This window comes from Macrosteles quadrilineatus, unplaced genomic scaffold (genome assembly GCF_028750875.1).
Source record: "Macrosteles quadrilineatus isolate MER2022 unplaced genomic scaffold, UCM_ALF_1.0 Scaffold_4__1_contigs__length_99947679, whole genome shotgun sequence".
NCBI lineage: Eukaryota > Metazoa > Arthropoda > Insecta > Hemiptera > Cicadellidae > Macrosteles > Macrosteles quadrilineatus.
Genome location: NW_026542597.1, coordinates 77,318,005 through 77,345,426, shown reverse-complemented (window position 1 = coordinate 77,345,426; position 27,422 = coordinate 77,318,005). Strand labels below are relative to the sequence as shown.

The window sequence follows — 27,422 nt, the reverse complement described above, 5'->3', positions numbered from 1 at the left end:
GTGAAGAAAATGCTAACGTTGTTGTTAACAATAGCGATAATGACAACAACTTTGAGGTGTATGTGTCAAAAAGAAGACGGTCTGCCACGAATCGGGTAAATCGGTTACCGGTTAGAAACAGCTCTAACAACCAAACCCGAAATGAAACATTAGCTCCTAGACCAATCTTTGGGAAAAAGACTGGGGGTGATTCGAAGATTAAAGCTGCAGGTAAGAGATCATGGGTGTTTATTTCTCGGTTAGACACTAGTGTGACCAAGGAAGATATTGAATCCTACTTAAAAGACTCAAAAGTTGAAGACTTTCTGTGCTACGAACTTGAAACTAAATATGACACTTACAAATCCTACAAAATTGGTGTTAATGACTCTGCAGTAGATCAAATCATGGATCCAGAATTTTGAGATGAAGGAATATTAGTTAAGGAATACATCCCACTACGTAAGCAAAATCGTGGACATTTTTTAGGCAATCGCAGGGGTTAGAGCTCTCTAACTCTAGCCTCTCAAACATAGATAGGCCTACAGGATTTTTGTTCCTCAATATTCAGGGTTTGAGAAATAAATGTAATATTTTAGAAGACTATATATCGGACAAAAAAATTGTTCCCGTGGATATCTCATTCATCTGTGTGACTGAACACTGGTTGTGTCAGGATGAACTTGTTAACTCACAACCGGATGGTTTTTATTGTGCGGCTCACTACTGTAGAACTAGTCACATCAGGGGCGGTGTTGGGATCTTCATTGCCAATAGTCTTGAAGCAAGAGTACTGGATGTCAGCTCATTTTCATCGGAGTTACATTTCGAAGTTGCGGCTGCTTTTGTGGACAAGCTCAAAATCATTGTGGTTTGCATCTACCATTCTCCAGCATTTGATCATGTGAAATTACTCAGCTCATTAGAGACTCTACTGACCTACCTATCCAAATGGGAGAACTACACCATCATAGCCGGCGGTGACCTCAACGCAGATTTCGATGTTACTTCTACCAGGGCTACTGCCGGTGAGTTTCTCAATCTTCTTCGACAGTTTAACTGCTACTGTTTGAACTCTAATCCCACTAGAGGTAATAATTGCTTTGATAATGTTTTTGTTAATTGTAGTCGTGAAAAGGTAGTGTGTAATGTTAAGGATTTTCCTTTTTCGGATCATGCTGCTTTGGTCGTTGGTCTACAGACAATAGATCGATCCAACAGATTAGAAGAACAACCTATTTCTTCTGTCAGACAGTCATCTTTTAAATTAGTGAGTGATGCCCAAACAAAGCATTTGTAATCTGATTGAAAAATTGAATCTTGTCAACTGGTGTATGCTCTCACCTCAATATTTTTGCAATTCATCAACAATGTTTACATGTTTCTTTTCAATTTTAGTTAGTATATTTCAGTATTTTCAATGTTTAAAACCTTGTAGGCCTACTCCTAGGTTTAGATCTGCTAACACAAAATGTGTTTGGTACACACAAGAACTAGCTGCTATTAAGGAACAGCTCCTTTCTCTTGACTTTCTTTTTAAAAGCACTAGCAGCCCTATTGTCAAAGGTCAGTTATTGGGTCTGAAAAAAGTATACCTATAGAAATAAGATTTTGGATGCTAAAGTATCTTACAATAGTAAATTAATAGACTCCAGTAAAAACAAATGCAAGACAGCTTGGGCTATAGTTAAGAAAACCTGTAACTTATCATCGAGTGAAAATAAACCGTTGGTTGCACCAAATGTTTTTAATCAATTTTGTGTTGAAGTTGTCGAACAAACAAAAAGAGATATTGTACCACCTTTAGCTACAGCAGTAGAACTTGTTAAAAATGTGAGTTCAGGGCTTAGGCCTAATGGTAAATTGTTTGAGTGGAAACCTGTCACAAATAAAGATGTCCTAAAGGCAGTAGAGCATCTCAGTAACTCGAGCAGTAATGATTATTATAACATGTCAAATAATTTTTTAAAGCAAATAATTCCAAGTATTGTTACCCCTTTTGTAGTTTGCATCAATAGTATTTTACTAGATGGTCACTTTCCAGATGAACTTAAAATTTCTAGGGTTTGTCCTGTTTATAAGAAGGGGCCTAAAGATAAGCCAGAAAGCTATCGTCCTGTGTCTCTTGTGCCTGTGCTGTCAAAAATTATAGAAATAATAGTTTGCAATCAGGTCATCTTGTTTTTAGAGGAAAATGAAATTTTGTACAGTTCTCAGTTTGGCTTTAGAAGGGGCAGGGCTACCCAGGATGCCATGGACGATCTCATTTCCCAAATCTTGCAGGCTTTTGAGGCGAGGTCCTATGCTCAAGTTACCTTCTGTGACTTGAGTAAAGCCTTCGATTGTGTTGATCACTCAGACCTTCTTTCAAAATTGCACTTCTATGGCATCCAGGGGGTTGCCTTGCAACTTTTCGAATCTTATCTAAAGGATAGGAGACAAGTTGTGTATATTGATGGTGTTCAGTCTCAAGAGGTTTATTTGAAATATGGTGTTCCCCAAGGATCAGTTTTGGGCCCTCTGTTATTTTTAATTAGTATTAATGATTTACCTCATGGTGGAAGGAAAAAACATAGGTGTGCTATTCCCACATATTCTGACGTAGCATATTCTGAATAGCACACCTATGTTTTTTCCTTCCACCATGGATTTACCTCATAATGTGCAATGTAGAACCCTTCTTTACGCTGATGACACGACATTTGTTAACACTTCCAGTAACTTGCTGCATTTAAGTAATTTGGTAAATAACTCTATAGAAGAAGCTTCATCTTGGTTTAGAGCTAATGGCTATCTCTTAAATAAAAATAAAACTGAAAATATAGTATTCTCTTTGAGGCCTTATGACCATGAATCTTTAGCTATAGAAACAGCTGTCAGTACCAAGTTTTTAGGTGTATGTGTTGACCAACAGCTTACTTGGAATACTCATATTGATTGTGTTACTACTAGACTTTCTAGAGTTGTTTTCTTGTTGGGGCGTTTGAAATACTGTGTAACTCCAGAATATATCCGGATGGCTTATTTTGCTTTTTTTCAATCAATAATTAAGTACTGCTTGCTTGTCTGGGGCAATTGTTCAAGAATTGAAGAAGTATTAATATTACAAAAAAAAGCTGTTAGAATTATTAATGGTTCAGCTGATCTTGAACATTGTAGGCCTATTTTTATTAAATTAAAGATTTTTACTGTTATTAACCTTTATATTTTAGAACTTGTTATTTATTCTTTAAAAAAACTACCAGTCATGGTCCTGAATGAAGATGTACATCCCTACAATACTCGTGGTAGACATCAAATAAGTTACCAGCACCTCCGTTTGAGCAAATCTTTAAATAGCCATGTTGTTATGTGTAAGAAAGCTTATAATAAGGTAGTTATTAATGTAAATAAGTATCCACAAAAAATATTTTTAAAAAAATTCAGTGACTGGCTCTTAAGAAATCCTTTTTACAGTATTGAAGAGTTCCTAGAACAACCTGTGATAAGTCTGTAACTTTGTATCCAAATCTGTTAATTATTTCTATATAGTCTATTTTTGTTTTCTTCAACTTTGTTAATTGTTCATTTGTTAAATTGTTTTTAGTCTATTGTGATTGTTAACCCTGTAGTTAAAAGGAATTTGTACAACATAGACTCATACCCAAGTTACCTCTGATTATTTGGACAATGAACATGGAAATTTTATGTTCTGCTCCACTGACAATGTCAATGCATGTAAATGTCCATGATAATAAATGATTTGATTTGATTGATTTGATTTGATTTGATTTGATTTGATTTGATTTGAACAACCTTTATCATGGGTAAGCGGTGAGAGTAAAAATGATATTTTATAGTAAAAAACACAAAAGTTTGAATAACTTGTGAACCGTAATTGTTACAGTAATGTTGTGCTACTTTTTTAGAATTATAACATAACATATTATTTTTTATCAAAACCAGCTTATTCTCCAAAAATCCGATTTTTTGTATTGGTTTTTATGGGAAAATTAACATAAGTTACAATAACTTTTGAACCGTAATTTTTACGGAAATGGGAGTTGTACAGTTAGGGGAAGAAAGTAAAAACGTACCACTGTTTTTGCTGGTTTTGTTTCAGAGTTCCGTGTTGTTAGGTTGCCCGTGTGATTGGTTTGTGGGACTTGTCAAATAGATGCAAGATCAAGATGGCGTCATCCTGTTGTTTTGTTGATATGGTTGATAGTATACATAAATATGTCAACATTATAATTGCAGTATAAGTTTATTTATTTATTTTTTTACGAGCAACCCATTTAAACAAGATCTTAACCGATGGTCGTTCCCTAAGTAGCACACATCGTTGGCCCAACGTTGGGTTATGGTCGCCGGTCGGCACGGTTGGGAAATGGTTGGCAGAAATTTTAACGATTTGCCAAGTTGGCCCAACGGAAACTGGTATTCGTTGGCCATACAAAGGAAAGAATCGTTGGGCCTTCGTTGGGTTTAAGTATAAACCATTCTAAAACGCATTTTAACGAATTGATTTATTTAAAAGTAGGCCTACATAAATGTTATGGCAACAGAATATAAGACAAATATTGTAAAAAAATGGATCTATAATAAATATAGTCAGATGATGTTGTGATACTAGATACAGTGGGGAACACCTGCTTAACATATAATAATTCAATTTTTTTTTAACAATATTCTTTAACTTATGTGAGCAATTTTTTAATAGTTATAGGGGAAAGATTAATTAATTATATAACAATCAATTATATCAGTAGCCTCCTATTCTAATGGTAATTAAATAATCTATATTCAAATACTAGTATCCTCTCCAACTACCAGAAAAACAATTCAACTACTTGAGGCCTAAACATATTAACAGAATAGAATCATATTATATTGTAGCATCAAAAATATTTTAAGTACAGAATTGTGACCATTGCACCTGTCGGCTACTCTTAGACCACTTGAAAACACTCAAAATCAACAAGCACATTTAGCTCAGAGGTACGTGAGGCCATATACAAAAAGAAATTCTTTTTGTCTATGGTGGGGCTCACAAGGCGAAGTTACCGGGTTCGAGACCCGCCCCGGCCAAATAATTTTATCTAGTTTTTATTCAAAATTAGTTTTTATGAACTATTTAATCAGTTTACTCAACTGATAATTATGATTTTCATACTAAATCTTTGTTATTTTGTGTGTTAAATCTTTATTACTTTGTCATTTGCCTAAAGTTTATTTTTAGGCCCAATGGGATGGTTGGCCCTTTCGCAAAAATTGGTTGGTTGGCCAACCGTAAGACTGAGTGCCAAAACAAAACATACCGTTGGCCAACGATCGACAGAAACGTTGGGCCAACGATTTTTGCTACTTGGGTCTCAAATACCATAGGGCTAAACCTAAGACTAAACTAATATATCTCCAAACCAGGAAACTTGACTATTTTCACCATTAATCATAGCTTGAAAAGAGGTAAATGTGTTAGTATTTATTTAATATCAAAAACAATCTAAAATGGTTCAAAATAACTTTAAATACACAGGTTTTAACGTGCAATAATTTTTTACAATTATAAAAATTTGAACAAATAGTATTTTGTCCTCTGGAGGCATAAAAATGAAAAATTAATTTGGTCCGAGGCCTAGGTCTTACTGTGCCACCTACAGTAATAGCTTCTTCCCTATAGGGAAATTCACTAAAAGGATATCGGTCCCGGGTCGAGGTCTTACCGTTTCACCTAGGGTAAAAGGGAATAAAATATAGGGAAATTCGATAAAACTAGGTGAAGTGGAAGAGGGATTATCACTAGGGAGGTACAGTAGATTACAGTTAGGTACAGTACCTAAATAAAATCACACACTAAAGCAGTTCATACCTTTTTATTTTTACTACTTGTATAAAAATTAACAAACATTTAAAAATCAATATATAAGTTTGATTATGGGAGATATGTAATTTATATTGTAGGTTTATCCTAATTCAAGATTTTATGTGGACTCAATACATAAATCCACCTCATGTTATCAATAAAATATATTACAGTAAAATTGATAAATCCACACTACATACGGGTTTTCTGGATTAAGGCAATGCACAATAATAACATAATAGCTCTGGAAAGAACCTCGACCCTCTGCATTACATCAAAGTTCTCAGTTGTCATAAATATATATAAGAATAAAAATTTATCTAAAGAAATAAACAGTCTTAGATACAACCTTTGATACAATCATTGACTATTGGTTACCGTAAAACCGGTACTGAAGTTGTATTGATAGTCAAAGATACAACTAAGCATTGTAAAACAACATGAAATTAACAGTTGTTAAATGTTAAATAAACATTTGTGGTGTCTCTCCAGTGTGTACTAATGTATGTTTCTTCATTTGGTTACTGGTTGTGTTGTGAAGGATTTTCTACATGTAGTGCTTAAGCGGCCACTCTCCGGTGTGTACTAATGTATGTTTCTTCATTTGGCTACTGGTTGTGTTGTGAAGGATTTTCCACATGTAGTGCTTAAGCGGCCACTCTCCGGTGTGTACTAGTGTATGTTACTTCATTTTCCTGTTGGTTGTGAAGGATTTTCCACATGTAGAGCTCTTTGTGGTCTCTCTCCAGTGTGTACTAATGAATGTCTCTTCATACTGCCACTGGTTGTAAAGGATTTTCCACATGTAGTGCATCTATGAGGTCTCTCTCCGGTGTGTACAAATGTATGTTTCTTCAAATCGCCACTGGTTGTAAAGGATTTCCCACATATAGTACACTTATGAGGTCTCTCTCCGGTGTGCACTAATGTATGAATCTTCATAATGCTCTTGGTTTGGAAGGATTTTCCACATGTAGTGCATCCATGAGGTCTCTCTCCGGTGTGTACTAATGTATGAATCTTCACATCCTTTTTGTCTTGGAATGATTTTCCACATGTAGCACACTTATGTGGTCTCTCTCCAGTGTGTACTAATGTATGTCTCTTCATATCTTTTTTAGTTTGGAATGATTTTCCACATGTAGTACACTTATGAGGTCTCTCTCCAGTGTGTACTAATGTATGAATCTTCATACTGCTCCTGGTTTGGAAGGATTTTTCACATGTAGTACACTTATGAGGTCTCTCTCCGGTGTGTACTAATGTATGAATCTTCATACTGCTCCTGGTTTGGAATGATTTCCCACATGTAGTACAATTATGAGGTCGCTCTCCGGTGTGTACTAATGTATGAATCTTCATACTGCTCCTGGTTTGGAATGATTTTCCACATGTAGTACACTTATGAGGTCTCTCTCCGGTGTGTACTAATGTATGAATCTTGATATTCTTTTTGGTTTGGAATGATTTCCCACATGTAGTGCACTTATGAGGTCTCTCTCCGGTGTGTACTAATGTATGCATCTTCATACTGCCACTGGTTTGGAATGATTTTCCACATATAGTGCACTTATGAGGCCTCTCTCCTGTGTGTACTAATGTATGTCTCTTCATATTTATTTTGGTTTGGAATGATTTTCCACATGTAGTGCACTTATAAGGACGCTTATCAGAATGAGTCAACAAATGATTCTTTACTTGAATTAGATTAGTAAATGTTTTCTCACATGTCAAACATCTAAAGGGACGCTCATCTGTGTGTAAATATATATGACACTTCATTTTTGATAGAGTTGAAAACATTTTTCTACATATTGGGCACTTAAGGCGAGGCTTTTTAGTGACCTTAAACATTTTTTTGCATTCAATTTCTGACATAACTTATCAGACAATCTAGAAACTAATTAGAATTAGTGAACTGGCTTTGTGAGTATATTTTTGTAGGATTTGGGGTTTAAAAGTTATGTATATCAATATAATTTGATGAACTTTTTGCTCAAATATTGTTATGTTTATTAAAACAATACAACATAGCCTACTTGAGGCATTTTTCTTTACTTTCATAATCAATCATATCAAATTAGTTGAGAAGAAAGAGTGATTTCTATGTTTCATGTTGTTTTTAAATAATATTGCATCAGCCATTAATTACAATTCAAGTTTTTAGCAAATTACTTACTTTTATTTGTACTTTTAGTGTAGTAAAAAGTTTATCTTTTCAACTGTTGTTTTAAGTATCTTTCATACTTTGCAGATTAAGGTAATTAACTTTTTTGCTACATGAATTGAAGTTCCTTTTCTTCTCCAAATCTATTGCCTCTTCTGAAAAAGATCATATTTTATTAAATTTATACATTTGTTGTAATCATTTAGATAGATTGCTTGTTCTTAAGTTAGTCTAAGTCTAAACAATAATTTCAAATCAATACTAAAATTTATACTAAATCCATAGCACTATTATAATGCAAAATGAGGATCATAAATGGAATGAAATGAAATGAAAAGAAATTTAATTAAATAAGCTTTATTGTCTTTTGAATTTGTACAAATTATCGACAATGTCAAGAAACAGCTAAAATTAAAGCATAGTCAGTTAATTAAATAATAAAATACTTATAGCTAACTAAACGGTATTATGATCATGAGTATGGTTTCTAAATTTTAAAAGATGTTGATTTTCCAATATATAAACTATTAAAGTCATAAATATAAACGTATATTTATAAAAATATTTATAAATATATTTATAAAATATATTTATAAAAATAGTAGGGATTTGAAGATTTTGAAAAAGTGGTTTGCTGTGGTCTCTCGAGACTTTATTAGAGATAACTCTAACCGCTTTCTTTTGCCAAACAAGAATTTCCTCTAGCCTAGCACAATTGCCCCAACAAATTAGCCCATACCTGAAAATGGATTGAAAATATGAAAAATGTGCCGTTCGGACATAATTTAGTGGAATGCATTTTTTCAGATGGCCTGGTAAAAATATTACACGAGAAAGTCTGGTATTTAAATAGTCTATATGAGAATCCCATGTTAGCTGACTATCTACATATATTCCCAAAAACTTTGCTGAAAAAACTGTACCACCCTTATCACTGTTCTCAAACAACTCCCTTGAATTATAATTTAAGGAAAATATAAATTTTTGTGATTTTACTTTGTTAAGCAAAAGTCCATTAGGCTACTATGAAACCAATTTTGTGCATTATTTAATGTTTCATCAGCCAATTTTTCAAGTTCTTTATAGTTTTTACTAGTAGATAAAAAGGTAGAGTCATCTGCGTACAGAATGGTTTTACAATCAACAGAAGAGGGTAGATGCGTACAGAATGGTTTTACAATCAACAGAAGAGGGTAGATCATTTAATATAGATTAAGAAAAGAAGGGGACCGAGGACTGAACCCTGTGGCACTCCTCACTCGACTGACACTTCATCTGACCATCTTCCTTTTTTTTCAAACTGCTTGTTTCCGATTTTGCAAGTAGCTTCTTAAAAAAGATAATGGAGGGCCATCAAATCCATAGTACTTTAATTTAGAGATGAGAATATTGCTGTCAATAGAGTCAAACGCTTCACTGAGGTCACAGAAGGTGGCCTGAGCATAAGTTTTATTTTCGAAAGAGGTATGAACTTGCCTGACTAGATCGTCCAATGCATTGAGAGTGGATTTTCCCTTTCTAAAACCGTATTGGTTGTTGTTCAAGATGTTGTTTATTTCAAAATAATATCTGATTTGATCGCAATTTAAAAATTATTTTGTTCTTGAAATTTTTTCCGTAAACCCACTCGTTTAGGAGTTACAGCCTATGAAAAAGATACTTCCGGTGTACATTTAACATCATTTAGCCCTCAAACGAGTAAGTTTAGAGCAAAAATGTGAAGAGTAAGTAAATCTTAAAATTGCATCTTAAAGTGCAATTAAAAATAATTTAAATTTTTTTTTGTGGAAAGTAAATAAACAATAAACAATACAATAAACAAAATTAGAAGATATAAAAGAGGAAAACACCAGATATGTCACATTTAGCTACACAGGGACTACAACACAAACAACTGCTAACAAATTCAAGAAGTACGGAGTTTCAATAGCCTACAGGACTCAGAACACCATGAGTAAAATACTGCATCCAAAAATAGAAGATTGTAACAAATTCGACGTTTCGGGCATCTAAAAAATCAATTGTAATGATTGTTATAACTTCTACATTGGACAGACTGTAAACTTCGTCAACTGCTTCAAAAACCACATATCTGCATGGAGGAACAACAAACCGGAAAGGCGGAAAGATCAAATGTTGCACAATACCTGTTACAAAATGGCCACTAGCTGTTATAAAATTAACAGCTGTTTTATTAAAAAGTATTATCCACATGACCAAAATGTAAACAAATCTGTCGAGGGATCTTTAAAGGCTTCTGGGGCAGAGCCCTAAGCGAATTTACGTAGTTTTTCTTTTGATAACTTATCTAGAGACCAAGACCTTTCTTTGGACACCTCCACCAAGTTTCTACGCCCAGCCGTTCTCTCAAATTAGTGGAGACAAAGTTTCCAAATAAATATTTAGATTCCCCCATGTTAATCTTATGGGAGAAAATCCAACTTTGATGGAAGATCCTGCCCAAACTTATAAAGATATCAAAAAACTAAAAACACTTTGCAAAACTACAGATCAGGGCAATTTCTTTGACACTTTTATCACCAAAATCGGTCCAAAAATGAGGGAGGAGTTCTGTTCACAAAAATCGGCTTAGCGTATTATATATATAGATTGATTGTGTGAGGGTGGACTCAAGGTCCAAGCACGTCAACCGAAGCTTATTGTGCAAATATATATAGATAGATGTACACTTATACTGTCTTGTGAGTAACAGTATAAGCGTAAATATATATTTTAAGTGTTATAATACGTTTCTTTTATTCACTTTCTGTAAATTTAATAACACGTACAATGCTGATCAAGAAGTTATTTAGTTTTTTATAGAAAACCATTTATTTCTAAACGGTATTAAACTAATTAAATGATTTTTTCTACAAAACAAAATAAAAACGCTCAAGGAATAGATATTTTAATAGGGGAAAATGAAATAAAATAAATTAAATTTCCAATTTGTAGGAGTTGAAGTTGACAATAATCTTAGTTGGCACCAACATACACTAAAATTGGCAAACAATTAAAATTGCATCGGGTATATATATGTTCTTAGAAAAATGTCTTTTTAGCGAATTTCCCATATAGGGAATAAGCTATTACCGTAGTACTCATGGTAAGACCTGGACGCGGGACCGGTTTTTTTTCGTTTTGAGGTCCCTAGAGGCCAAAAACACCATCCGTTCAAATTCATATATACATATATATATATATATATATACTGTATATATATATGTGTCCGTCAGCACGATAACTCGAGCAAAAATGATCCGATTTTGATGAAATTTGGTACAAACGTGTAAACGTACGTTTTTTCGAACGAGTTCGCGATCCAGCATGATCGGACCATGGGAACGGGGGTTTACGGGGGGTTTTATGGGGTAAAAATAGGTTTTTCCCATTTTTGACCCAAAAAACATAAAATTTAGCAATTTCTTTCCAAACCATTTTGTAGAGCTTAAAAAACAAATAATTTAGTATATTGAAGCGTTATTATGCGCCTAATGGTTACGGAGAAAATTCCAAAAAATTGTAAATTTAAAATTCCCATGTTATTCTTATGGAGAATAAGTAAACTGTTGTAGTTTGCTTGTTTGTGAACATATTTTGATCAAATTTGGAAAATGTATTTATTTCTTACTAACTATTCACATTTTACAAAAAAAAAAACAAAAAAAAACAGTTTTACCCTCCCTGATGCAGCAAACCTGAGTACTTGTTAAACTAATTCTATTTAAATCAAGAATAAATGTTATATTTTTAAGTAGACATTTCAGTGTAAATCCAATCAGTCAAATGGAAATTTGCTTGGTCTGCAGGTTTGCTGCGGCGGGAGTATTTTATGTAGTCTTGACACTTAAAAACTATATTTATTTCACACATAACCACTCTCACATATCTTTGGGGTACCGGTAATTGTTTATGGCGATACAAGTAAAGGCAACCTAGACACAATCTTGATATTTCAGAAGGAAGCTTTGAGAATTATATCAAATCTACAAGACAAAATATCAGTGAAAAATAAATTTTCTCAGCTTAATATTTTTACAGTTTATGACCAATATATCCTTGAATGTATAATGTGTCTAAGAAAAAAATATAATGAATTAGATCTGCGCAGTAGTATTCATTCTCATAATACTAGACATACAGGGCCGGATTTCCCAATAGGCCCGGGCCTATGGGCGCAAGGTCCCAGAGGGCGCACGGCCAAGAATATATTTTTTTTAAATACCTAGGCTATCTAAAAACAAAAATAAATAGTCATAGTTGATTAAAAAAAACTCCAATGCATTGTGATTCTGAAGTTCATAAGAAAAAATAATAGTTAGGAAATTTAAACTATTTTTCAGAATTACGCATCGATTTCGTTAAAAAATTGGTAACTAACATTGGTTATATGGGAGTAGGCTGTATTAGGGATGTTGACGTTGGCGAGCGCCCAAGGGGTACGCATCGTATTTGCCACTGCACTGCCACTATGCTGGCTCGGGCTCGGTACTACTGTACCTCGTACTACTGATCTGAGTGATTAGGGGCGCATTCGTGCTAGACATTATTACCACCCTCACCTCACAAAACAAAAAATATTAACTAATCCTTTGATTAGTTTACAACAATCTGCAGAATCAAGTAAAAATATATAATAAGTTGTGTTGAATATTAAAACAATGATGAATTCACCTTTAAAATAAACGACAAAATACTAATCTCAGTTTTGCATTAGATTTTAGAACAATTCAATACTCTACAAAGCACCATTAATAACGCTGTCATTTTCTCCTCAGACCTCAGGAGGATCGGTACGGTTGGCCGGAATATTAATCTGTTTTGTTTGGAAATATAACTAACCTAGATGCAGTACGACCATAGATTATATTTAACTCAAGTCAACTTCTTATGAAATTGATAATTCAAAATTTGTTTTTGTCTAGTTCGGTTCATGTTGGTGACACTGGACGTTAGTTTTGACGTAGTTTTGTTTATATTATTTTAGGGTTAGTTCTATGATGTGTGTTTCAATTTCTTGTAATATAAACAGGAGACGACCTATTGTTGATGATTAGATCGTTTTATTGTGGATAAACTAGGTTTGAACATAGATAAAACATACTCCTTAAATAACAAGAATTGTTTTCAGCTAATCCAAAATGATTACAAATCTACTAAAGGAGTATGTTTAATCTATGGTATCACGTACTGTATGGAGTTAATGTTTTTGGGCCTGGAATTGAAATCAATGGCCATTTTTTTTTCAGGAATGCTCGGTTGGTTTAGTTGTTTTATTTCAGTCCCATGGCCACAAACGTGAGCATTTATTAAAAACATAAAATTGCTAAAAGTGTTTAAGACGGCATTTTGTTAAGGCTAAACAAGTCAATTCTTTAAAAATTTCTATGATTCCAACGAGGAGTGGTATTCAAGCAATTAACTTAGGCCTATGGGCATGATGTAGTTTTTAATAAAGGTTGAAGGAAAGTTACTGTGACCAGACTAGGGGGCGGAAAATTTTTTGGGCCTAGGGGTGCAAAAATGCTAAATCCGGCCCTGTAGACATAAGAACAAATTAAACGTAACCCAGCTTACGTTTTACGTTTTTTACGTGGCTTAGGTTTTTAAATAAAAAAGCTAGGTACCAGTACTCATTTTGGCTCTAAATGTTTGAATCATTTACCTGAAAATGTAAAAAGCAAAATTAATACCGTAACCAAAACTTTAAGCATCTGATTAAAGATGAATTTTTTTTAAAGGAAGAATTTTTGATTCTAGTTGATTCTTTGAGATGCTCAGAGGTATATATGTAAATGTATTTACTTCATGTAATTTAACTTAGCATGTAAAAATTCTTAAGTATTGTTTTGTGTCTTTTTTCAGTAGGTTAAATCTAGTAAGTTGATTGATGGATTATTTCAATTAATTTTAAGGAGCTTTGAGAGAGCTTTGATGTAATTTACTATAAGATTATCATTATTTTACCTTATTGTGATACTATTTATATATACACTATTTTGTATAAACAAGATAAAAAAATAAATTTGACTATGACTATGTAGTACACTTATAAGGCCTCTCTCCGGTGTGTACTAATGTATGTTTCTTTATATCGCTACTGGTTTGGAAGGATTTTCCACATGTAGTGCGATTATGAGGTCTCTCTCCGGTGTGTACTACCGTATGTTTCTTCATATGGCTCCTGGTTTGGAATGATTTTCCACATGTTGTGCACTTTGTTGTCTCTCTTCGTTGTGTACTACTGTATGTTTCTTCATATGGCTCCTGGTTTTGAATGATTTTCCACATGTAGTGTGATTATGAGGTCTCTCTCCGGTGTGTACTACTGTATGTTTCTTCATATGGCTCCTGGTTTGGAATGGTTTTCCACATGTTGTGCACTTTGTGGTCTCTCTTCGTTGTGTACTACTGTATGTTTCTTCATATGGCTCCTGGTTTTGAATGATTTTCCACATGTAGTGCGATTATGAGGTCTCTCTCCGGTGTGTACTACTGTATGTCTCTTCATATGGCTCCTGGATGAGAAGGATTTCCACATGTAGTGCACTTTGTGGTCTCTCTCCAGTGTGTACTAATGAATGTTTCTTCATATGGCTCCTGTTCTGGAAGGATTTTCCACATGTAGTGCACTTATGTGGTCTCTCTCCAGTGTGTACTAATGAATGTCTCTTCATATTGTTCCTGTTCTGGAAGGATTTTCCACATGTAGTGCACTTATGAGGTCTCTCTCCGGTGTGTACTAATGTATGTTCTTTCACTCTGCTCCTAGTTGGGAAGAATTTTCCACATATAGTGCACTGATGAGGTCTCTCTCCGGTGTGTACTAATGTATGAATCTTCATATAGCTCCTGGTTTTGAAGGATTTTCCACATATAGTGCACTTATGAGGCCTCTCTCCGGTGTGTACTAATGTATGTTGTTTCATATGGTCACTGGTTGAGAATTTTTTTCCACATGTAGTGCACTTATAAGGACACTTATCATAATGAGTCAGTATATGATTCCTTACCTGATAAAGATAAATAAATGTTTTATCACAAGTCAAACATCTAAAGGGACGCTCGCCTGTGTGTAAATATATATGACTTTTCATTCTTGATAGAGTTGAAAACATTTTTCTACATATTAGACACTTAAGGAGAGGCTTTTTAGTGATCTTTAACATATTTAGTTTTCAATTTCTGACTTCTACTTTTTAGATAAACTAGAAAGTAATAGGAATTAGTCAAATGGCTTGGTTTGTCTATTTTTGAAGAATTTAGTTAATGTTTAACAGTTATTATTCAAACCTTATCAACTTTTGCTCAATGTTATGTTTATTAATTATCATACAACATAGCTTACTTGAGTCATTTTGCTTTTTTGTCTTGACTTTATGTTCCATCATGTTAAATTAGCCTACTCATTTAAAAATAACAAAGTGGCTTTTATGTTTCATGTTGTTTTTAAATAATAAATATTGCATAAGCTATAAATAAAAGTTATGTATAATTTAATTTAACTTTTTATCTGTTGTTTAAGGTATCTTTAATACTTTACAGATTAGGTGAATTATCTCTCTTGTGACATGAATTGAAGTTCTTTTTCTTCTTCAAATCTATTGCCCCTTCTGAAAAAGACCACATTTTATCAATTTTATACATTTTCGTAATAATTTAGATTGTTTTTAGCGAATTTCCCATATAGGGAATAAGCAATTACAGTAGTACTCATAGCAAGACCGGGACCCGGGACCGATTTACTTTTTCGTTTTGAGGTCCCTAGAGGCCAAAATTACCATCCATGCAAATTCATATGTATGTACAGTATAAATATACAGGGTGAAACAAAGTTAGTGTTAAACATTTTCATGTGTTAAACTACCAAGTATTAGTGACAAAACGGCACCAATTTAAGTTTCCAAACCCTCACAAGTAAACTAAGTAAACACAGTAACAGACAAAAGAAGTTTTTTTTTCAAAATATTTATATTTTCTTAGATCAAATGACCATAAGTGCACTAAATATTGCTTTTATTTCAACGGCATTGTATTTTGAGAGAACGGCTGGGCGTAGAAACTCGGTAGAGGTGTCTAAAGAAAGGTCTTGGTCTGTAGATGAGCCATCAAACGAGAAATATGGTTAATTCCCTTGGGGCTCTGCCTCCGTGGCCTTTAAATTCCCATCCCATGTTATTCTTATGGAGGAAAACGGGGTTTTTGTCACAGCTAATTTGAGAGAACGGCTGGGCGTAGAAACTTGGTAGGGGTCTCTAAAGAAAGGTCTTGGTCTGTAGATGAGCCATCAAAAGAGGAAAGAGGTAAACTCCCTTGGGGCTCTGCCCCAGAAGCCTTTAAAGTTGCCTCTTCAGATTTGTTTACATTACGACCATATGCATAATTCTACACTACTTTTTAATGCAACAGCTGTTAATATTTAAATTGTGATTTATTGAATTTGTCAAAATGAAGTAACAGTATTTGCAATGGATTTTTCTGATTTTAAAATTGATTGTCTTCTGCATCGTGTCATGTTTTGCAATATAATGTCCTATTACCAAATGAGTGGAAAATCCTAATATCACAGTAACTTTTAAAATTATTTCTTATGGAGTTGACTTATAGGTATCTATTGTATGGCTTGGTTTCTGCCTTTTTTTACCACTTCTTGGAGATTGTGCGTAGGTGATATTCTTTGGCATATTGCATCTGTAGACGAAACTTGGGTTGGTGTAATTATTACAATGGATAATAGCGATAAATCCTAACTAATTTGATATAGGCTAAAAACAAAACTGAATTAACACTGTGCTAAATTTCTTGAGCAATCATTGAAATAACCGATTTGCAAACAATGGAAACATAGAAAAATTCATAGAACACAACCAAGTAAAATAAATAGAAATATTGTTTATTTTACACTAAAAACACTAAAAAAACAAGATCAGCTTTTTGAAAAAAATAAGATATTTACAAAAGTTTTTGATTTTATCTAACTGTTGTGTAGATCGTGAGTATTTCCGTAATCTTTGAGTCGCATGCTTCGCAATTGCTCGAATTCGAGCAACAGGTACACTAGTCTAAATATTAATTTGAAACTGTTTTTCTTTGTCATGGCTATTTTGAGAGAACGGCTGGGCGTAGAAACTCAGTAGAGGTGTCTAAAGAAAGGTCTTGGTCTGTACATGAGCCATCAAAAGAGAAACATGGTGAATTCCCTTGGGGGCTCTGCCCCAGTGGCCTTGAGTTCCCATCCCATGTTATTCTTATGGAGGAAAACGGGGTTTTTGTCACAGCTAATTTGAGAGAACGGCTGGGCGTAGAAACTTGGTAGGGGTCTCTAAAGTAAGGTCTTGGTCTGTAGATGAGCCATCAAAAGAGGAAAAGATTTTGATTATATCTAACTGTTGTGTAGATTGTGAGTATTTCCATAATCTTTGAGTCGCCTGTAATGCAATTGCTGGAATTCGAGCAACAGGTACACTAGTTATTCTAATTTAAATACCCTAATATCAGGTACTTCCCCAAGTCACATTTTGGTAGACTTTTTTTTGTGTTGTGTGGAGGTATAAAAGTATTGAAATCCGTTGAAAAACCTTTTGAAACAATTTTGTCGAACTTCCACACTCAATGACTGGACTATAAACCGATGGTCGTTCTCAAATGCCATAGGGCTAAACCTAAGACTAAACTAATATCCCCAAACCCGGAAACTTGACTATTTTCACCATTAATCATAGCTTGAAGAGAGGTAAATAAGTTAGTATTTATTTACTATCAAAAACAATCTAGGCTATAATGTTTCAAAATAACTTTAAATACACAGGTTTTAACGTGCAATAATTTTTTACAATTATAAAAATTTGAACAAATAGTCTTTTGTCCTCTGGAGGCATCAAAATGAAAAATTAAATTGGTCCAGGGCCTAGGTCTTACTGTGCCACCTACAGTAATAGCTTCTTCCCTATAGGGAAGTTCACTAAAAGGATATCGGTCCTGGGTCGAGGTCTTACCGTATCACCTAGAGTAAAAGGGAATAAAATATAGGGAAATTCGATAAAACTAGGTGAAGTGGAAGAGGGATTATCACTAGGTAGGTAGATTACAGTTAGGTACAGTACCTAAATAAAATCACACACTAAAGCAGTTCATACCTTTTTATTTTTACTACTTGTATAAAAATTAACAAACATTTAAAAATCAATATATAAGTTTGATTATGCGAGATATGTAATTTATATTGTAGGTTTATCCTAATTCAAGATTTTATGTGGACTCAATACATAAATCCACCTCATGTTATCAATAAAATATATTACAGTAAAATTGATAAATCCACACTACATACATTTTTATATAACCTGTACAGATGATGAGTTTTAATGAACTGCTGTAATAACCGGTCTAGGTACTAAGTGGGAGGACAATTTAACACGTAAAAATACTATAATATATTCTTAAAAATGGACATACAATTAAAAACCTAACAAATGCTTGACATAAGTGGGTTTTCTGGATTAAGGCAATACACAATAATAACATAATAGCTCTGGAAAGAACCTTGACGCTCTGCATTACATTAAAGTTCTCAGTTGTCATATGTATATAAGAATAACAATTTATCTAAAGAAATAAACAGTCTTAGATACAACCTTTGATACAAACATTGACTATTGGATACTGAAGTTATATTGATAGTCAAAGATACAACTAAGCATTGTAAAACAACATGAAATGAACAATGAAGTTTTGTATATTTGCCATGTTTTACTTTATATTATTATTTCTAAGTATAGACTCCTTCTTATCCGGACACCTTTTAACCGGACATCGGTTTAACCGGACTACATTTGGCGGAAATGACATCTCTTTAACCGGACAATTTTTATCAGCATATCGGTTTAACCGGACTAGATCGGCAGGAAGTGGGCGGTACTGAAACGACTGTTCTCGTGGGAAAGATTTGAGACCAGTGATCGCGTGTCTAAATAAAATGCTCTCCTAAATTTCAGTCAAATACTGTATACAGTATGCATTAAGACGGTCCGTTTTAACTAATTTTTGGGGACGTCAGTTTAACTGGAAAAAACTTTATCTGGACTGGCCTTGATCCCGAGGAGTCCGGATAAGAGGGAGTCTACTGTACTAGCAACCTAGGTCACTTTGTGACTTCAAAATCCATTATATATTTAATATCTACATAGTTTTTATGGGTGAAAACAATTTTTTTCATCATATCCCTATTATTTTCATTGCGTGCACGATCTCTTCAAGGCATCTTAGAAAAGTACAAATATTAATTAAACATAATATGAAAACACAATACCCCCGCCGCAGCAAACCTGCAGACTAAGCCAATTTTTATCTAGGTGAGTGGAATTCCACTAAATTATTCCCTTAAAATTGTCAGATTTATTTCCTATTTAAATATCATAAATTTAAACGAGTACTTAGGTTTGCTGCTACAGGGAAGAAAATAGGGGTTTTTTTATTGAAATATCGATAGCTTAGTATGAAGTTAACAAAATTTCATTAAAATATGTCCATGGTATTTTAGGTGATGCCTGAATTCAGTTTTTGACGATAACTTGAGTAAGTTTTGTCCGATTTTGATAACATTTGGTTTGAAGGTGTAAGGCGGAATAAACTTGAATGAGTTCGCGAGCCAGTATGATCGGACCATGGGAACCAGGTTTAACGGGGGGTTTTACTTGGGGTAAAAATGGGTTTTTCTAATTTTTTACCCTTAAAACACAAAATTTATCAATTTTTCTCCAGACCTCATTAAAGAGCTTAAAAAAAACAAATAATTTAGTATATCAAAGTGTTTTTGTACGGTGATTGGTTACCAAGAAAAATAACAAATTATTAATTTAAAATTCCCATATTATTCATATGGAGAATACTGTAAAATGTTGTAGTTGGCTTGTTTATGGATATATTTTGATCAAACTTTGCGGATTTATTTATTTCATACTAAGCTATTGATATTTTTATTAGTTTATTAGTTTCCCTGTAACAGCTAACCTAGGTACTCGTTAAACATAAATTTTATTTTAATCGATTAATTGAATATCAATCCATGCAAATAGAAATTCGCTTAGTCGGCAGGTTTCCTGCAGTGGGGGTATTTTGAGCAATCATTGAAAGAGCCGATTTGCAAACTATCGAAACATAGGAGAGTCATAGAATACCACCAAGTAGAAGGAATAGAAATAATGTTTTTTTTTTTAGAATTTGTATTATGGACAGCTTAATGCGGCTATGAAATGGGAACATTTGTAGAAAACACTAAAAAATCAGATCAGCTTTTGAAAAATGATAATATATATGCAAGAAATGTTGATTATATTGAACTGTTATGTACACCGTGAGTATTTCCATAATCTTTGAGCCGCCTATTTTAAAGTCATCAGAAATTATGACTGTTATTGGTTTTAAAATAACGCCTGTTATACTTCGCAATTGCTCGAAATTGAGCATCGGGTACACTAGTCACATACTAACTACCGGTCTGCTTTTAGATTGCTCTCTAGTATGAACTGGAATGCTCTCTGGTATGCAAAGGAATTTCTTCATTCAGTACACTTATGGGATAACTCTCCTGTGTAAATGAATGTTTCTTCATTATCCTGTTGGTTGTTAAGGATTTTCCACATGAAGTGCACTTTGTGGTCTCTCTCCGGTGTGTACTAACGTATGTTTCTTCATATTGCCACTGGTTGTAAAGGATTTTCCACATGTAGTACACTTATGAGGTCTCTCTCCAGTGTGTACTAATGTATGTTTCTTCATATGGATACTGGTTGTGTTGTGAAGGATTTTCCACATGTAGTGCTTATGAGGTCTCTCTCCGGTGTGTACTAATGTATGTTTCTTCATTTGGCTACTGGTTGTGTTGTGAAGGATTTTCCACATGTAGTGCTTATGAGGTCTCTCTCCGGTGTGTACTAATGTATGTTTCTTCATTTGGCTACTGGTTGTGTTGTGAAGGATTTTCCACATGTAGTGCTTATGCGGTCACTCTCCGGTGTGTACTAATGTATGTTTCTTCATTTTCCTGTTGGTTGTGAAGGATTTTCCACATGTAGTGCACTTTGTGCTCTCTCTCCAGAGTGTACTAATGAATGTCTCTTCATACTGCAACTGCTTTTGAATGATTTTCCACATGTAGTGCACTTATGTGGTCTCTCTCCAGTGTGTACTGATGTATGTTTCTTCATTTGGTTACTGGTTGTGTTGTGAAGGATTTTCCACATGTAGTGCACTTTGTGGTGTCTCTCCAGTGTGTACTAATGTATGTTTCTTCATTTGGTTACTGGTTGTGTTGTGAAGGATTTTCTACATGTAGTGCACTTAAGAGGTCTCTCTCCGGTGTGTACTAATGTATGTTTCTTCATTTGGCTACTGGTTGTGTTGTGAAGGATTTTCCACATGTAGTGCTTAAGCGGTCACTCTCCGGTGTGTACTAATGTATGTTACTTCATTTTCCTGTTGGTTGTGAAGGATTTTCCACATGTAGTGCACTTTGTGGTCTCTCTCCGGTGTGTACTAATGTATGTTTCTTCATATTGCCACTGGTTGTGAAGGATTTTACACATGAAGTGCACTTTGTGGTCTCTCTCCTGTGTGTACTAATGTATGTCTCTTCATATGGTAAATGGTTGTAAAGGATTTTCCACATGTAGTGCACTTATGTGGTCTCTCTCCGGTGTGTACTAATGTATGTCTCTTCATATGGTAAATGGTTGTAAAGGATTTTCCACATGTAGTGCACTTATGTGGTCTCTCTCCGGTGTGTACTAATGTATGTTTCTTCATATTGCCACTGGTTGTGAAGGATTTTACACATGAAGTGCACTTTGTGGTCTCTCTCCTGTGTGTACTAATGTATGTCTCTTCATATGGTAAATGGTTGTAAAGGATTTTCCACATGTAGTGCACTTATGTGGTCTCTCTCCTGTGTGTACTAATGTATGTATCTTCATATGGTAAATGGTTGTGTAGTAGAAGTCATTATAGTTTCATATATGAACAGTCATAATTATTAGTAACGGAAGAGTTATTATGTTTTGCGGGGTGGCTGCACTGTGCGCTGGGCCCTGAAGTGGGATGATTCGTCACGGCTCCGTCTTCTATGTCCACCAACGAACGTAAGTGGTTCTGTAGCTATATCGTCCACTTTTCTAGCGTAACGTTTAGGTTACGACATTTTGGCGCAGTCGGTAATAAACCTTTTTATCATAGTTAGGGTAGTACGCGATAACAGGTTGTTGTTTTAGTGCGTATTATAGTTGAGACGATTAAAAATGGCGAGTATTAGTGTTGGCAGGATTTCTGAATTTAATCCAAGTGAGGAGGACATTGTGCCCTATTTGTTGCGCCTGAAACATTTTTTCAAAGCGAACAATGTTAAGAAGGAGAACGAGGTGTCGGTTTTAATTACAGTTATTGGTCCCAGGGTTTTATCGGTCCTATCCGATTTATTATCACCGGTAGAGGTAGATTCTAAGACCTATGATGAACTTGCAGCGTTGTTGAAATTACATTATGCGCCCAAGAAGTTGGTTGTGGCGGAGCGATATGTATTCTACTCTCGTGTGCAAAAGCCGGGCGGAGTTTGTGGTTTCAATAAAACATTTGGCTAGTTCGTGCAAATTTGGTACCTTTTTGAAAGACGCTTTGAGGGACAAAGTGATTTCCGGCATTTCTAATGAAACTATCCGGCAGAAATTGTTGTCGGAGGAATTGGACTTTGACGAAGCTTATGCGTCAGCGCTCAGGCTGGAACAGGCCGAATCGCAGTCAAGCCTATTTGTGCAACCTCGTGGGGACATTGCGAAAATCAATGTGAAAAGTCAAAATAGGCCTAAAACTTTCATGCATAGGAGTAGTGAAAATCAAAATTCTAGAAACTCTTGCTGGAGGTGTGGTTCTGCGGGTCATTGGCCTAGTGCGTGTGCGTTCGCCAGTTACAAGTGTCACGGTTGTCAGAGAGTAGGTCATCTCTAGAAAGTGTGTAAAGCCAAGAAATCTTCTAGTTTCCATGGTAAAAAGTCGACACCTAGGATGGGGGTCCATCAAGTGGAGGAAGAGGTTGGGCTAGGCCTAGAAGTTCCAATGGCAGAGATAGGTTTGTACAACCTTAAATCAGGATCAGACAACGGCTATAAGGTAGGCCTAGTGGCTAATGATGTATATTTAGAAATGATTCTAGATACAGGCAGTGCCTTGACTATATGTCCTTCTGAGACATTTTATGAAACATTTTCTAACCTCAAACTTAGGCCAGCAAATGTGAAACTTACTACTTATTCAGGTCATGATGTACCTGTTCTGGGACAAGTGAATGTCAATGTTAAGTATAATAATCAGCAGGCGAGTTTGCCTTTGACAGTAGTTAGTTTAGAAAGTAAGAGTCAGCCGATTCTGTTGGGGCGAAACTGGTTAGGCCAGTTGAGGTTAGATTGGCAAAATGTGTTTTCATGTAAAGCCACTGTGGATCATAGTTCTGATGTGGATATTGCTAAGTTGAAGAGTAAATTTAGGTCAGTTTTTCAGCCTGGAACGGGTGAAATTAAGGGTGTTAAGGCTCACATTGTTTTGAAGGAAGGGACAGTCCCTAAGTTCTGTAAGGCGAGACCAGTGCCTTTTGCGTTAAGGGAGAAAGTTGAGAGTGAGTTGGACCGCATGGTTCAAGAGGATGTTGCGTACAGAGTTACTAATTCACAGTGGAGCACTCCACTTGTGGTTGTCCCTAAGCCTAATGGTGTTAGACTTTGTGCCGATTATAAGAATACTCTTAATCAGTGTATTGAAATGGAACATTATCCGCTTCCTCAGGCTCAAGATATTTTTGCAACTCTAGGCGGTTGCTCAGTTTTTAGCTGCCTTGATCTTTCAAATGCGTATCAGCAATTGGCGGTAGCGGATGAATCGCAACATCTGTTGACCCTAGCTACCCATAAGGGTCTGTATCGTTTAAAAAGGCTACCATATGGTTTGTCTTCAGCTCCTGCAATTTTTCAGTCAGCCATCGACCAAATTTTAACAGGTCTTCCAGGAACGGTGGCGTACTTAGATGACGTCTTAGTAGCGGCTCGCTCTAAGGAAGAGGGGCTCGCCCGTCTGGCGCAAGTGCTGCAACGCCTTGATGAGTTTGGTGTTCGAGTAAACCAACAAAAGTGTAAGTTTTTGCAATCTTCAATAGAGTATTTAGGACATGTGATTACTCGAGATGGTCTCCGTCCACAAGAAAGTTTGTTAACTGCGCTGCGTAAAGCGCCTGAGCCTAGTACTAAGGAAGAGTTACGAGCCTATATTGGTCTAATAAATTATTATCATGCATTTATACCTAACCTGTCTGCTAGAATAAGCTGTTTTTATGACTTATTACATAAGGATCATCCATGGGTGTGGTCGGAGGTGTGTTCTAAGACTTTTCAGGAGAGTAAATCATGGGTGTTGGACTCAAGTTTGTTAGTTCACTATGATGTGAAAAAGCCCATAGTTCTGACGTGTGATGCGAGTCCCAGAGGGGTGGCTGCTGTTCTATCTCATCTTATCGATGGGCAGGTAAGGCCAATTGCCTTCGCATCGAAAACGCTAAGTGCCAGTGAACGGAATTATTCCCAGTTACATCGGGAGGCTCTGGCTTTGATCTTTTGAGTCAAAAAGTTTCATAAGTATATATATGGAAGACACTGTATTCTACAGACTGATCATCAGCCGTTGACGGCTATTTTTGGCTCTAAAAAGGGCGTTCCTAGTATGGCGGCAGCTAGGCTGCAGAGATGGGCCTTGATTCTATCAGCATATGATTTGGAGGTTAGGTACCGGAAGGGAGTGGATGTCCCTCACGCTGATGCGTTGTCTAGGTTACCCTTAGCAGAAGCGGAACCTATAGAGCTGGATGCTAATTTTGTTTCACATGTAGATATGTGTACAGAAGTGATGAACAATTTCTGTGTTGTCAAGGACATTGCACCTATTACTGCCTTGCATATAGGTAAAATGACGGATAAGGATCCGATTCTTTCGAAGGTCCGAGATTTTGTGATGTACGGCTGGACGAGCTCGGTTGAGCCGGAACTAGCTATTTTTCTAAGGAAGAAGGACGAGTTGTCCGTGGAACAAGGATGTTTGCTGTGGGGTTCTCGTGTAGTGATTCCAAAGAAACTGTATTCATCTGTGCTTCAAATGTTGCATGATCAACACCCGGGAGTTACACGCATGAAGATGCTGGCGAGAAGTTATGTCTGGTGGCCAGGCATGGAGAAGTCGATTGAAGACGTGGTGGCCTCTTGTTCTGCGTGTCAGTTAACTAGGAATTCGATACCTAAAGTACCGTCGCAGCAATGGCCTACAACATCAACCCGATGGCAGAGGATACACATTGACTTTGCGGAGGATCCAGAGTCGAGACAGCAACTTTTAGTTTTGATTGACACATACTCTAAATGGTTAGAGGTATTTATCATGAGTTCCATGAATTCTTCCAAGGTTATTGAGAAACTCCGTACCTTGTTTTCATCGTATGGATTGCCTGTCGAACTGGTGTCGGACAACGGAAGATCTTTTACTAGTCAAGAGTTCAAAACCTTTTTGCATAACAACAATGTGAAGTTCACATTAACTCCCCCGTATCATGCGGCTTCAAATGGATCTGCAGAGAGAAGTGTTCAGGAGGTCAAGAAAAACCTTTTGCGTCAAGTGATTGAGGAACATCAGCGTTCTCAGCGTACCACTCTTCAAATGAAATTAGATAATTTCTTGTTTGCGTACCGCAACACTCCAAATACAGTTACTGGCTTAACCCCTGCAGAAATGTTCCTGTCTTGGAAGCCTCGCACACAGTTGGTTATGTTAAAACCCAATCTCCAGTCATCCATTGATCAAAAACACAGGGAACAAAAAGATGCAGCTGACAGGCTTAGGGGAAGAAGTAGATTTTTCTCAGAAGGTCAGGCAGTCTATGTCAAAACTGTCCGAAATGAAAAGATATCTTGGGTTCCTGGCAAAATAATGCTACAGAGAAGTCCGGTCACCTATCTTGTGAGTGTCATTGGTGGAAAACCCCGATTTTGTCATGCAGACCACTTGAGAGCTCGGTATGCAGAAGAGGAGGAGATTTTTGTATCACCCAAGGATCCCGCTGTATCACCCCAAGTACCCAAGAATTCACCCCCGCCGGAGGATCGACCATCTAGTCCCCTGATGATGTCACCTGTACCTAGGCCTACTACCAGTCCCAGGGAGAGCCTAGGGCAAGCCCAGCCTCAGCCAACTCCTGCGTCGCCGCTAGCACAGTGCAGCCCACCACCCTCGCTGAGGAAGTCTGGACGGACTGTGCGAAAGCCTCACAGGCTGGACTTGTAAAATTATTAATGAATAATGGGAAGAAGAAATTTTGGTTGCATTTTATTGAAAGTGAATTTATTTTATTTTGAAAGTTGAGTTAATTTTGAATTTATGATATTGACTTTTTTTTTATGGGGAAGACGAGTGTAGTAGAAGTCATTATAGTTTCATATATGAACAGTCATAATTATTAGTAACGGAAGAGTTATTATGTTTTGCGGGGTGGCTGCACTGTGCGCTGAGCCCTGAAGTGGGATGATTCGTCACGGCTCCGTCTTCTATGTCCACCAACGAACGTAAGTGGTTCTGTAGCTATATCGTCCACTTTTCTAGCGTAACGTTTAGGTTACGACAGGTTGTAAAGGATTTTCCACATGTAGTGCACTTATGTGGTCTCTCTCCGGTGTGTACTAATGTATGTTTCTTCATATTGCCACTGGTTGTGAAGGATTTTACACATGAAGTGCACTTTGTGGTCTCTCTCCTGTGTGTACTAATGTATGTCTCTTCATATGGTAAATGGTTGTAAAGGATTTTCCACATGTAGTGCACTTATGTGGTCTCTCTCCGGTGTGTACTAATGTATGTTTCTTCATATTGCCACTGGTTGTAAAGGATTTTCCACATGTAGTGCATTCATGAGGTCTCTCTCCGGTGTGTACTAATGTATGTTTCTTCATACTGCTCCTGGTTTGGAAGGATTTTCCACATGTAGTACACTTATGAGGTCTCTCTCCGGTGTGTACTAATGTATGTTTCTTCATATGGCCCCTGGTTTTGAATGATTTTCCACATGTAGTACAGTTATGAGGTCGCTCTCCGGAATGTATGTCTCTTCATACTGCTCCTGGTTTGGAATGATTTCCCACATGTAGTACAGTTATGAGGTCGCTCTCCGGAGTGTACTAATGTATGTCTCTTCAAATCCATTTTGGTTTGGAATGATTTCCCACATGTATTGCACTTATGACGTCTCTCTCCGGTGTGTACTAATGTATGCATCTTCATACTGCCACTAGTTTGGAATGATTTTCCACATATAGTGCACTTATGAGGCCTCTCTCCTGTGTGTACTAATGTATGTTTCTT

General features: G+C 35.9%; 2 protein-coding genes across 6 annotated transcripts in view; one reads left to right on the top strand and one right to left on the bottom strand.

The window, feature by feature from the left end:
- Positions 1-5,815: 5,815 nt before the first annotated feature.
- Positions 5,816-27,422, bottom strand: part of LOC128991513 (zinc finger protein 85-like) — a 35,603-nt gene continuing 13,996 nt past the window's right edge. For 2 of the 5 annotated variants that reach the window (XM_054414454.1, XM_054414457.1), the window contains 2 exons: positions 15,535-15,604; positions 5,816-8,146 (listed from right to left, as the gene is read on the bottom strand). In XM_054414454.1, coding sequence (XP_054270429.1) covers positions 6,512-7,702 — 1,191 coding nt within the window. In that variant the 5' untranslated portion in view covers positions 7,703-8,146; positions 15,535-15,604 and the 3' untranslated portion in view covers positions 5,816-6,511. Of the gene's footprint in view, positions 8,147-15,529; positions 15,605-27,422 lie in introns of all 5 variants that reach the window. The other 3 variants (XM_054414456.1, XM_054414458.1, XM_054414455.1) reach the window with 2 other exon arrangements.
- LOC128993072 (uncharacterized protein K02A2.6-like) lies at positions 24,744-26,351 on the top strand. The gene has a single exon (XM_054416828.1). The coding sequence runs from the start codon at positions 24,744-24,746 to the stop codon at positions 26,349-26,351; it is 1,608 nt and encodes a 535-aa protein (XP_054272803.1).

Coding starts and splice junctions, on each gene's coding strand:
- LOC128993072 (XM_054416828.1), top strand. CDS start 24,744: ATGGCGGCAGCTAGGCTGCAGAGATGGGCCTTGATTCTATCAGCATAT.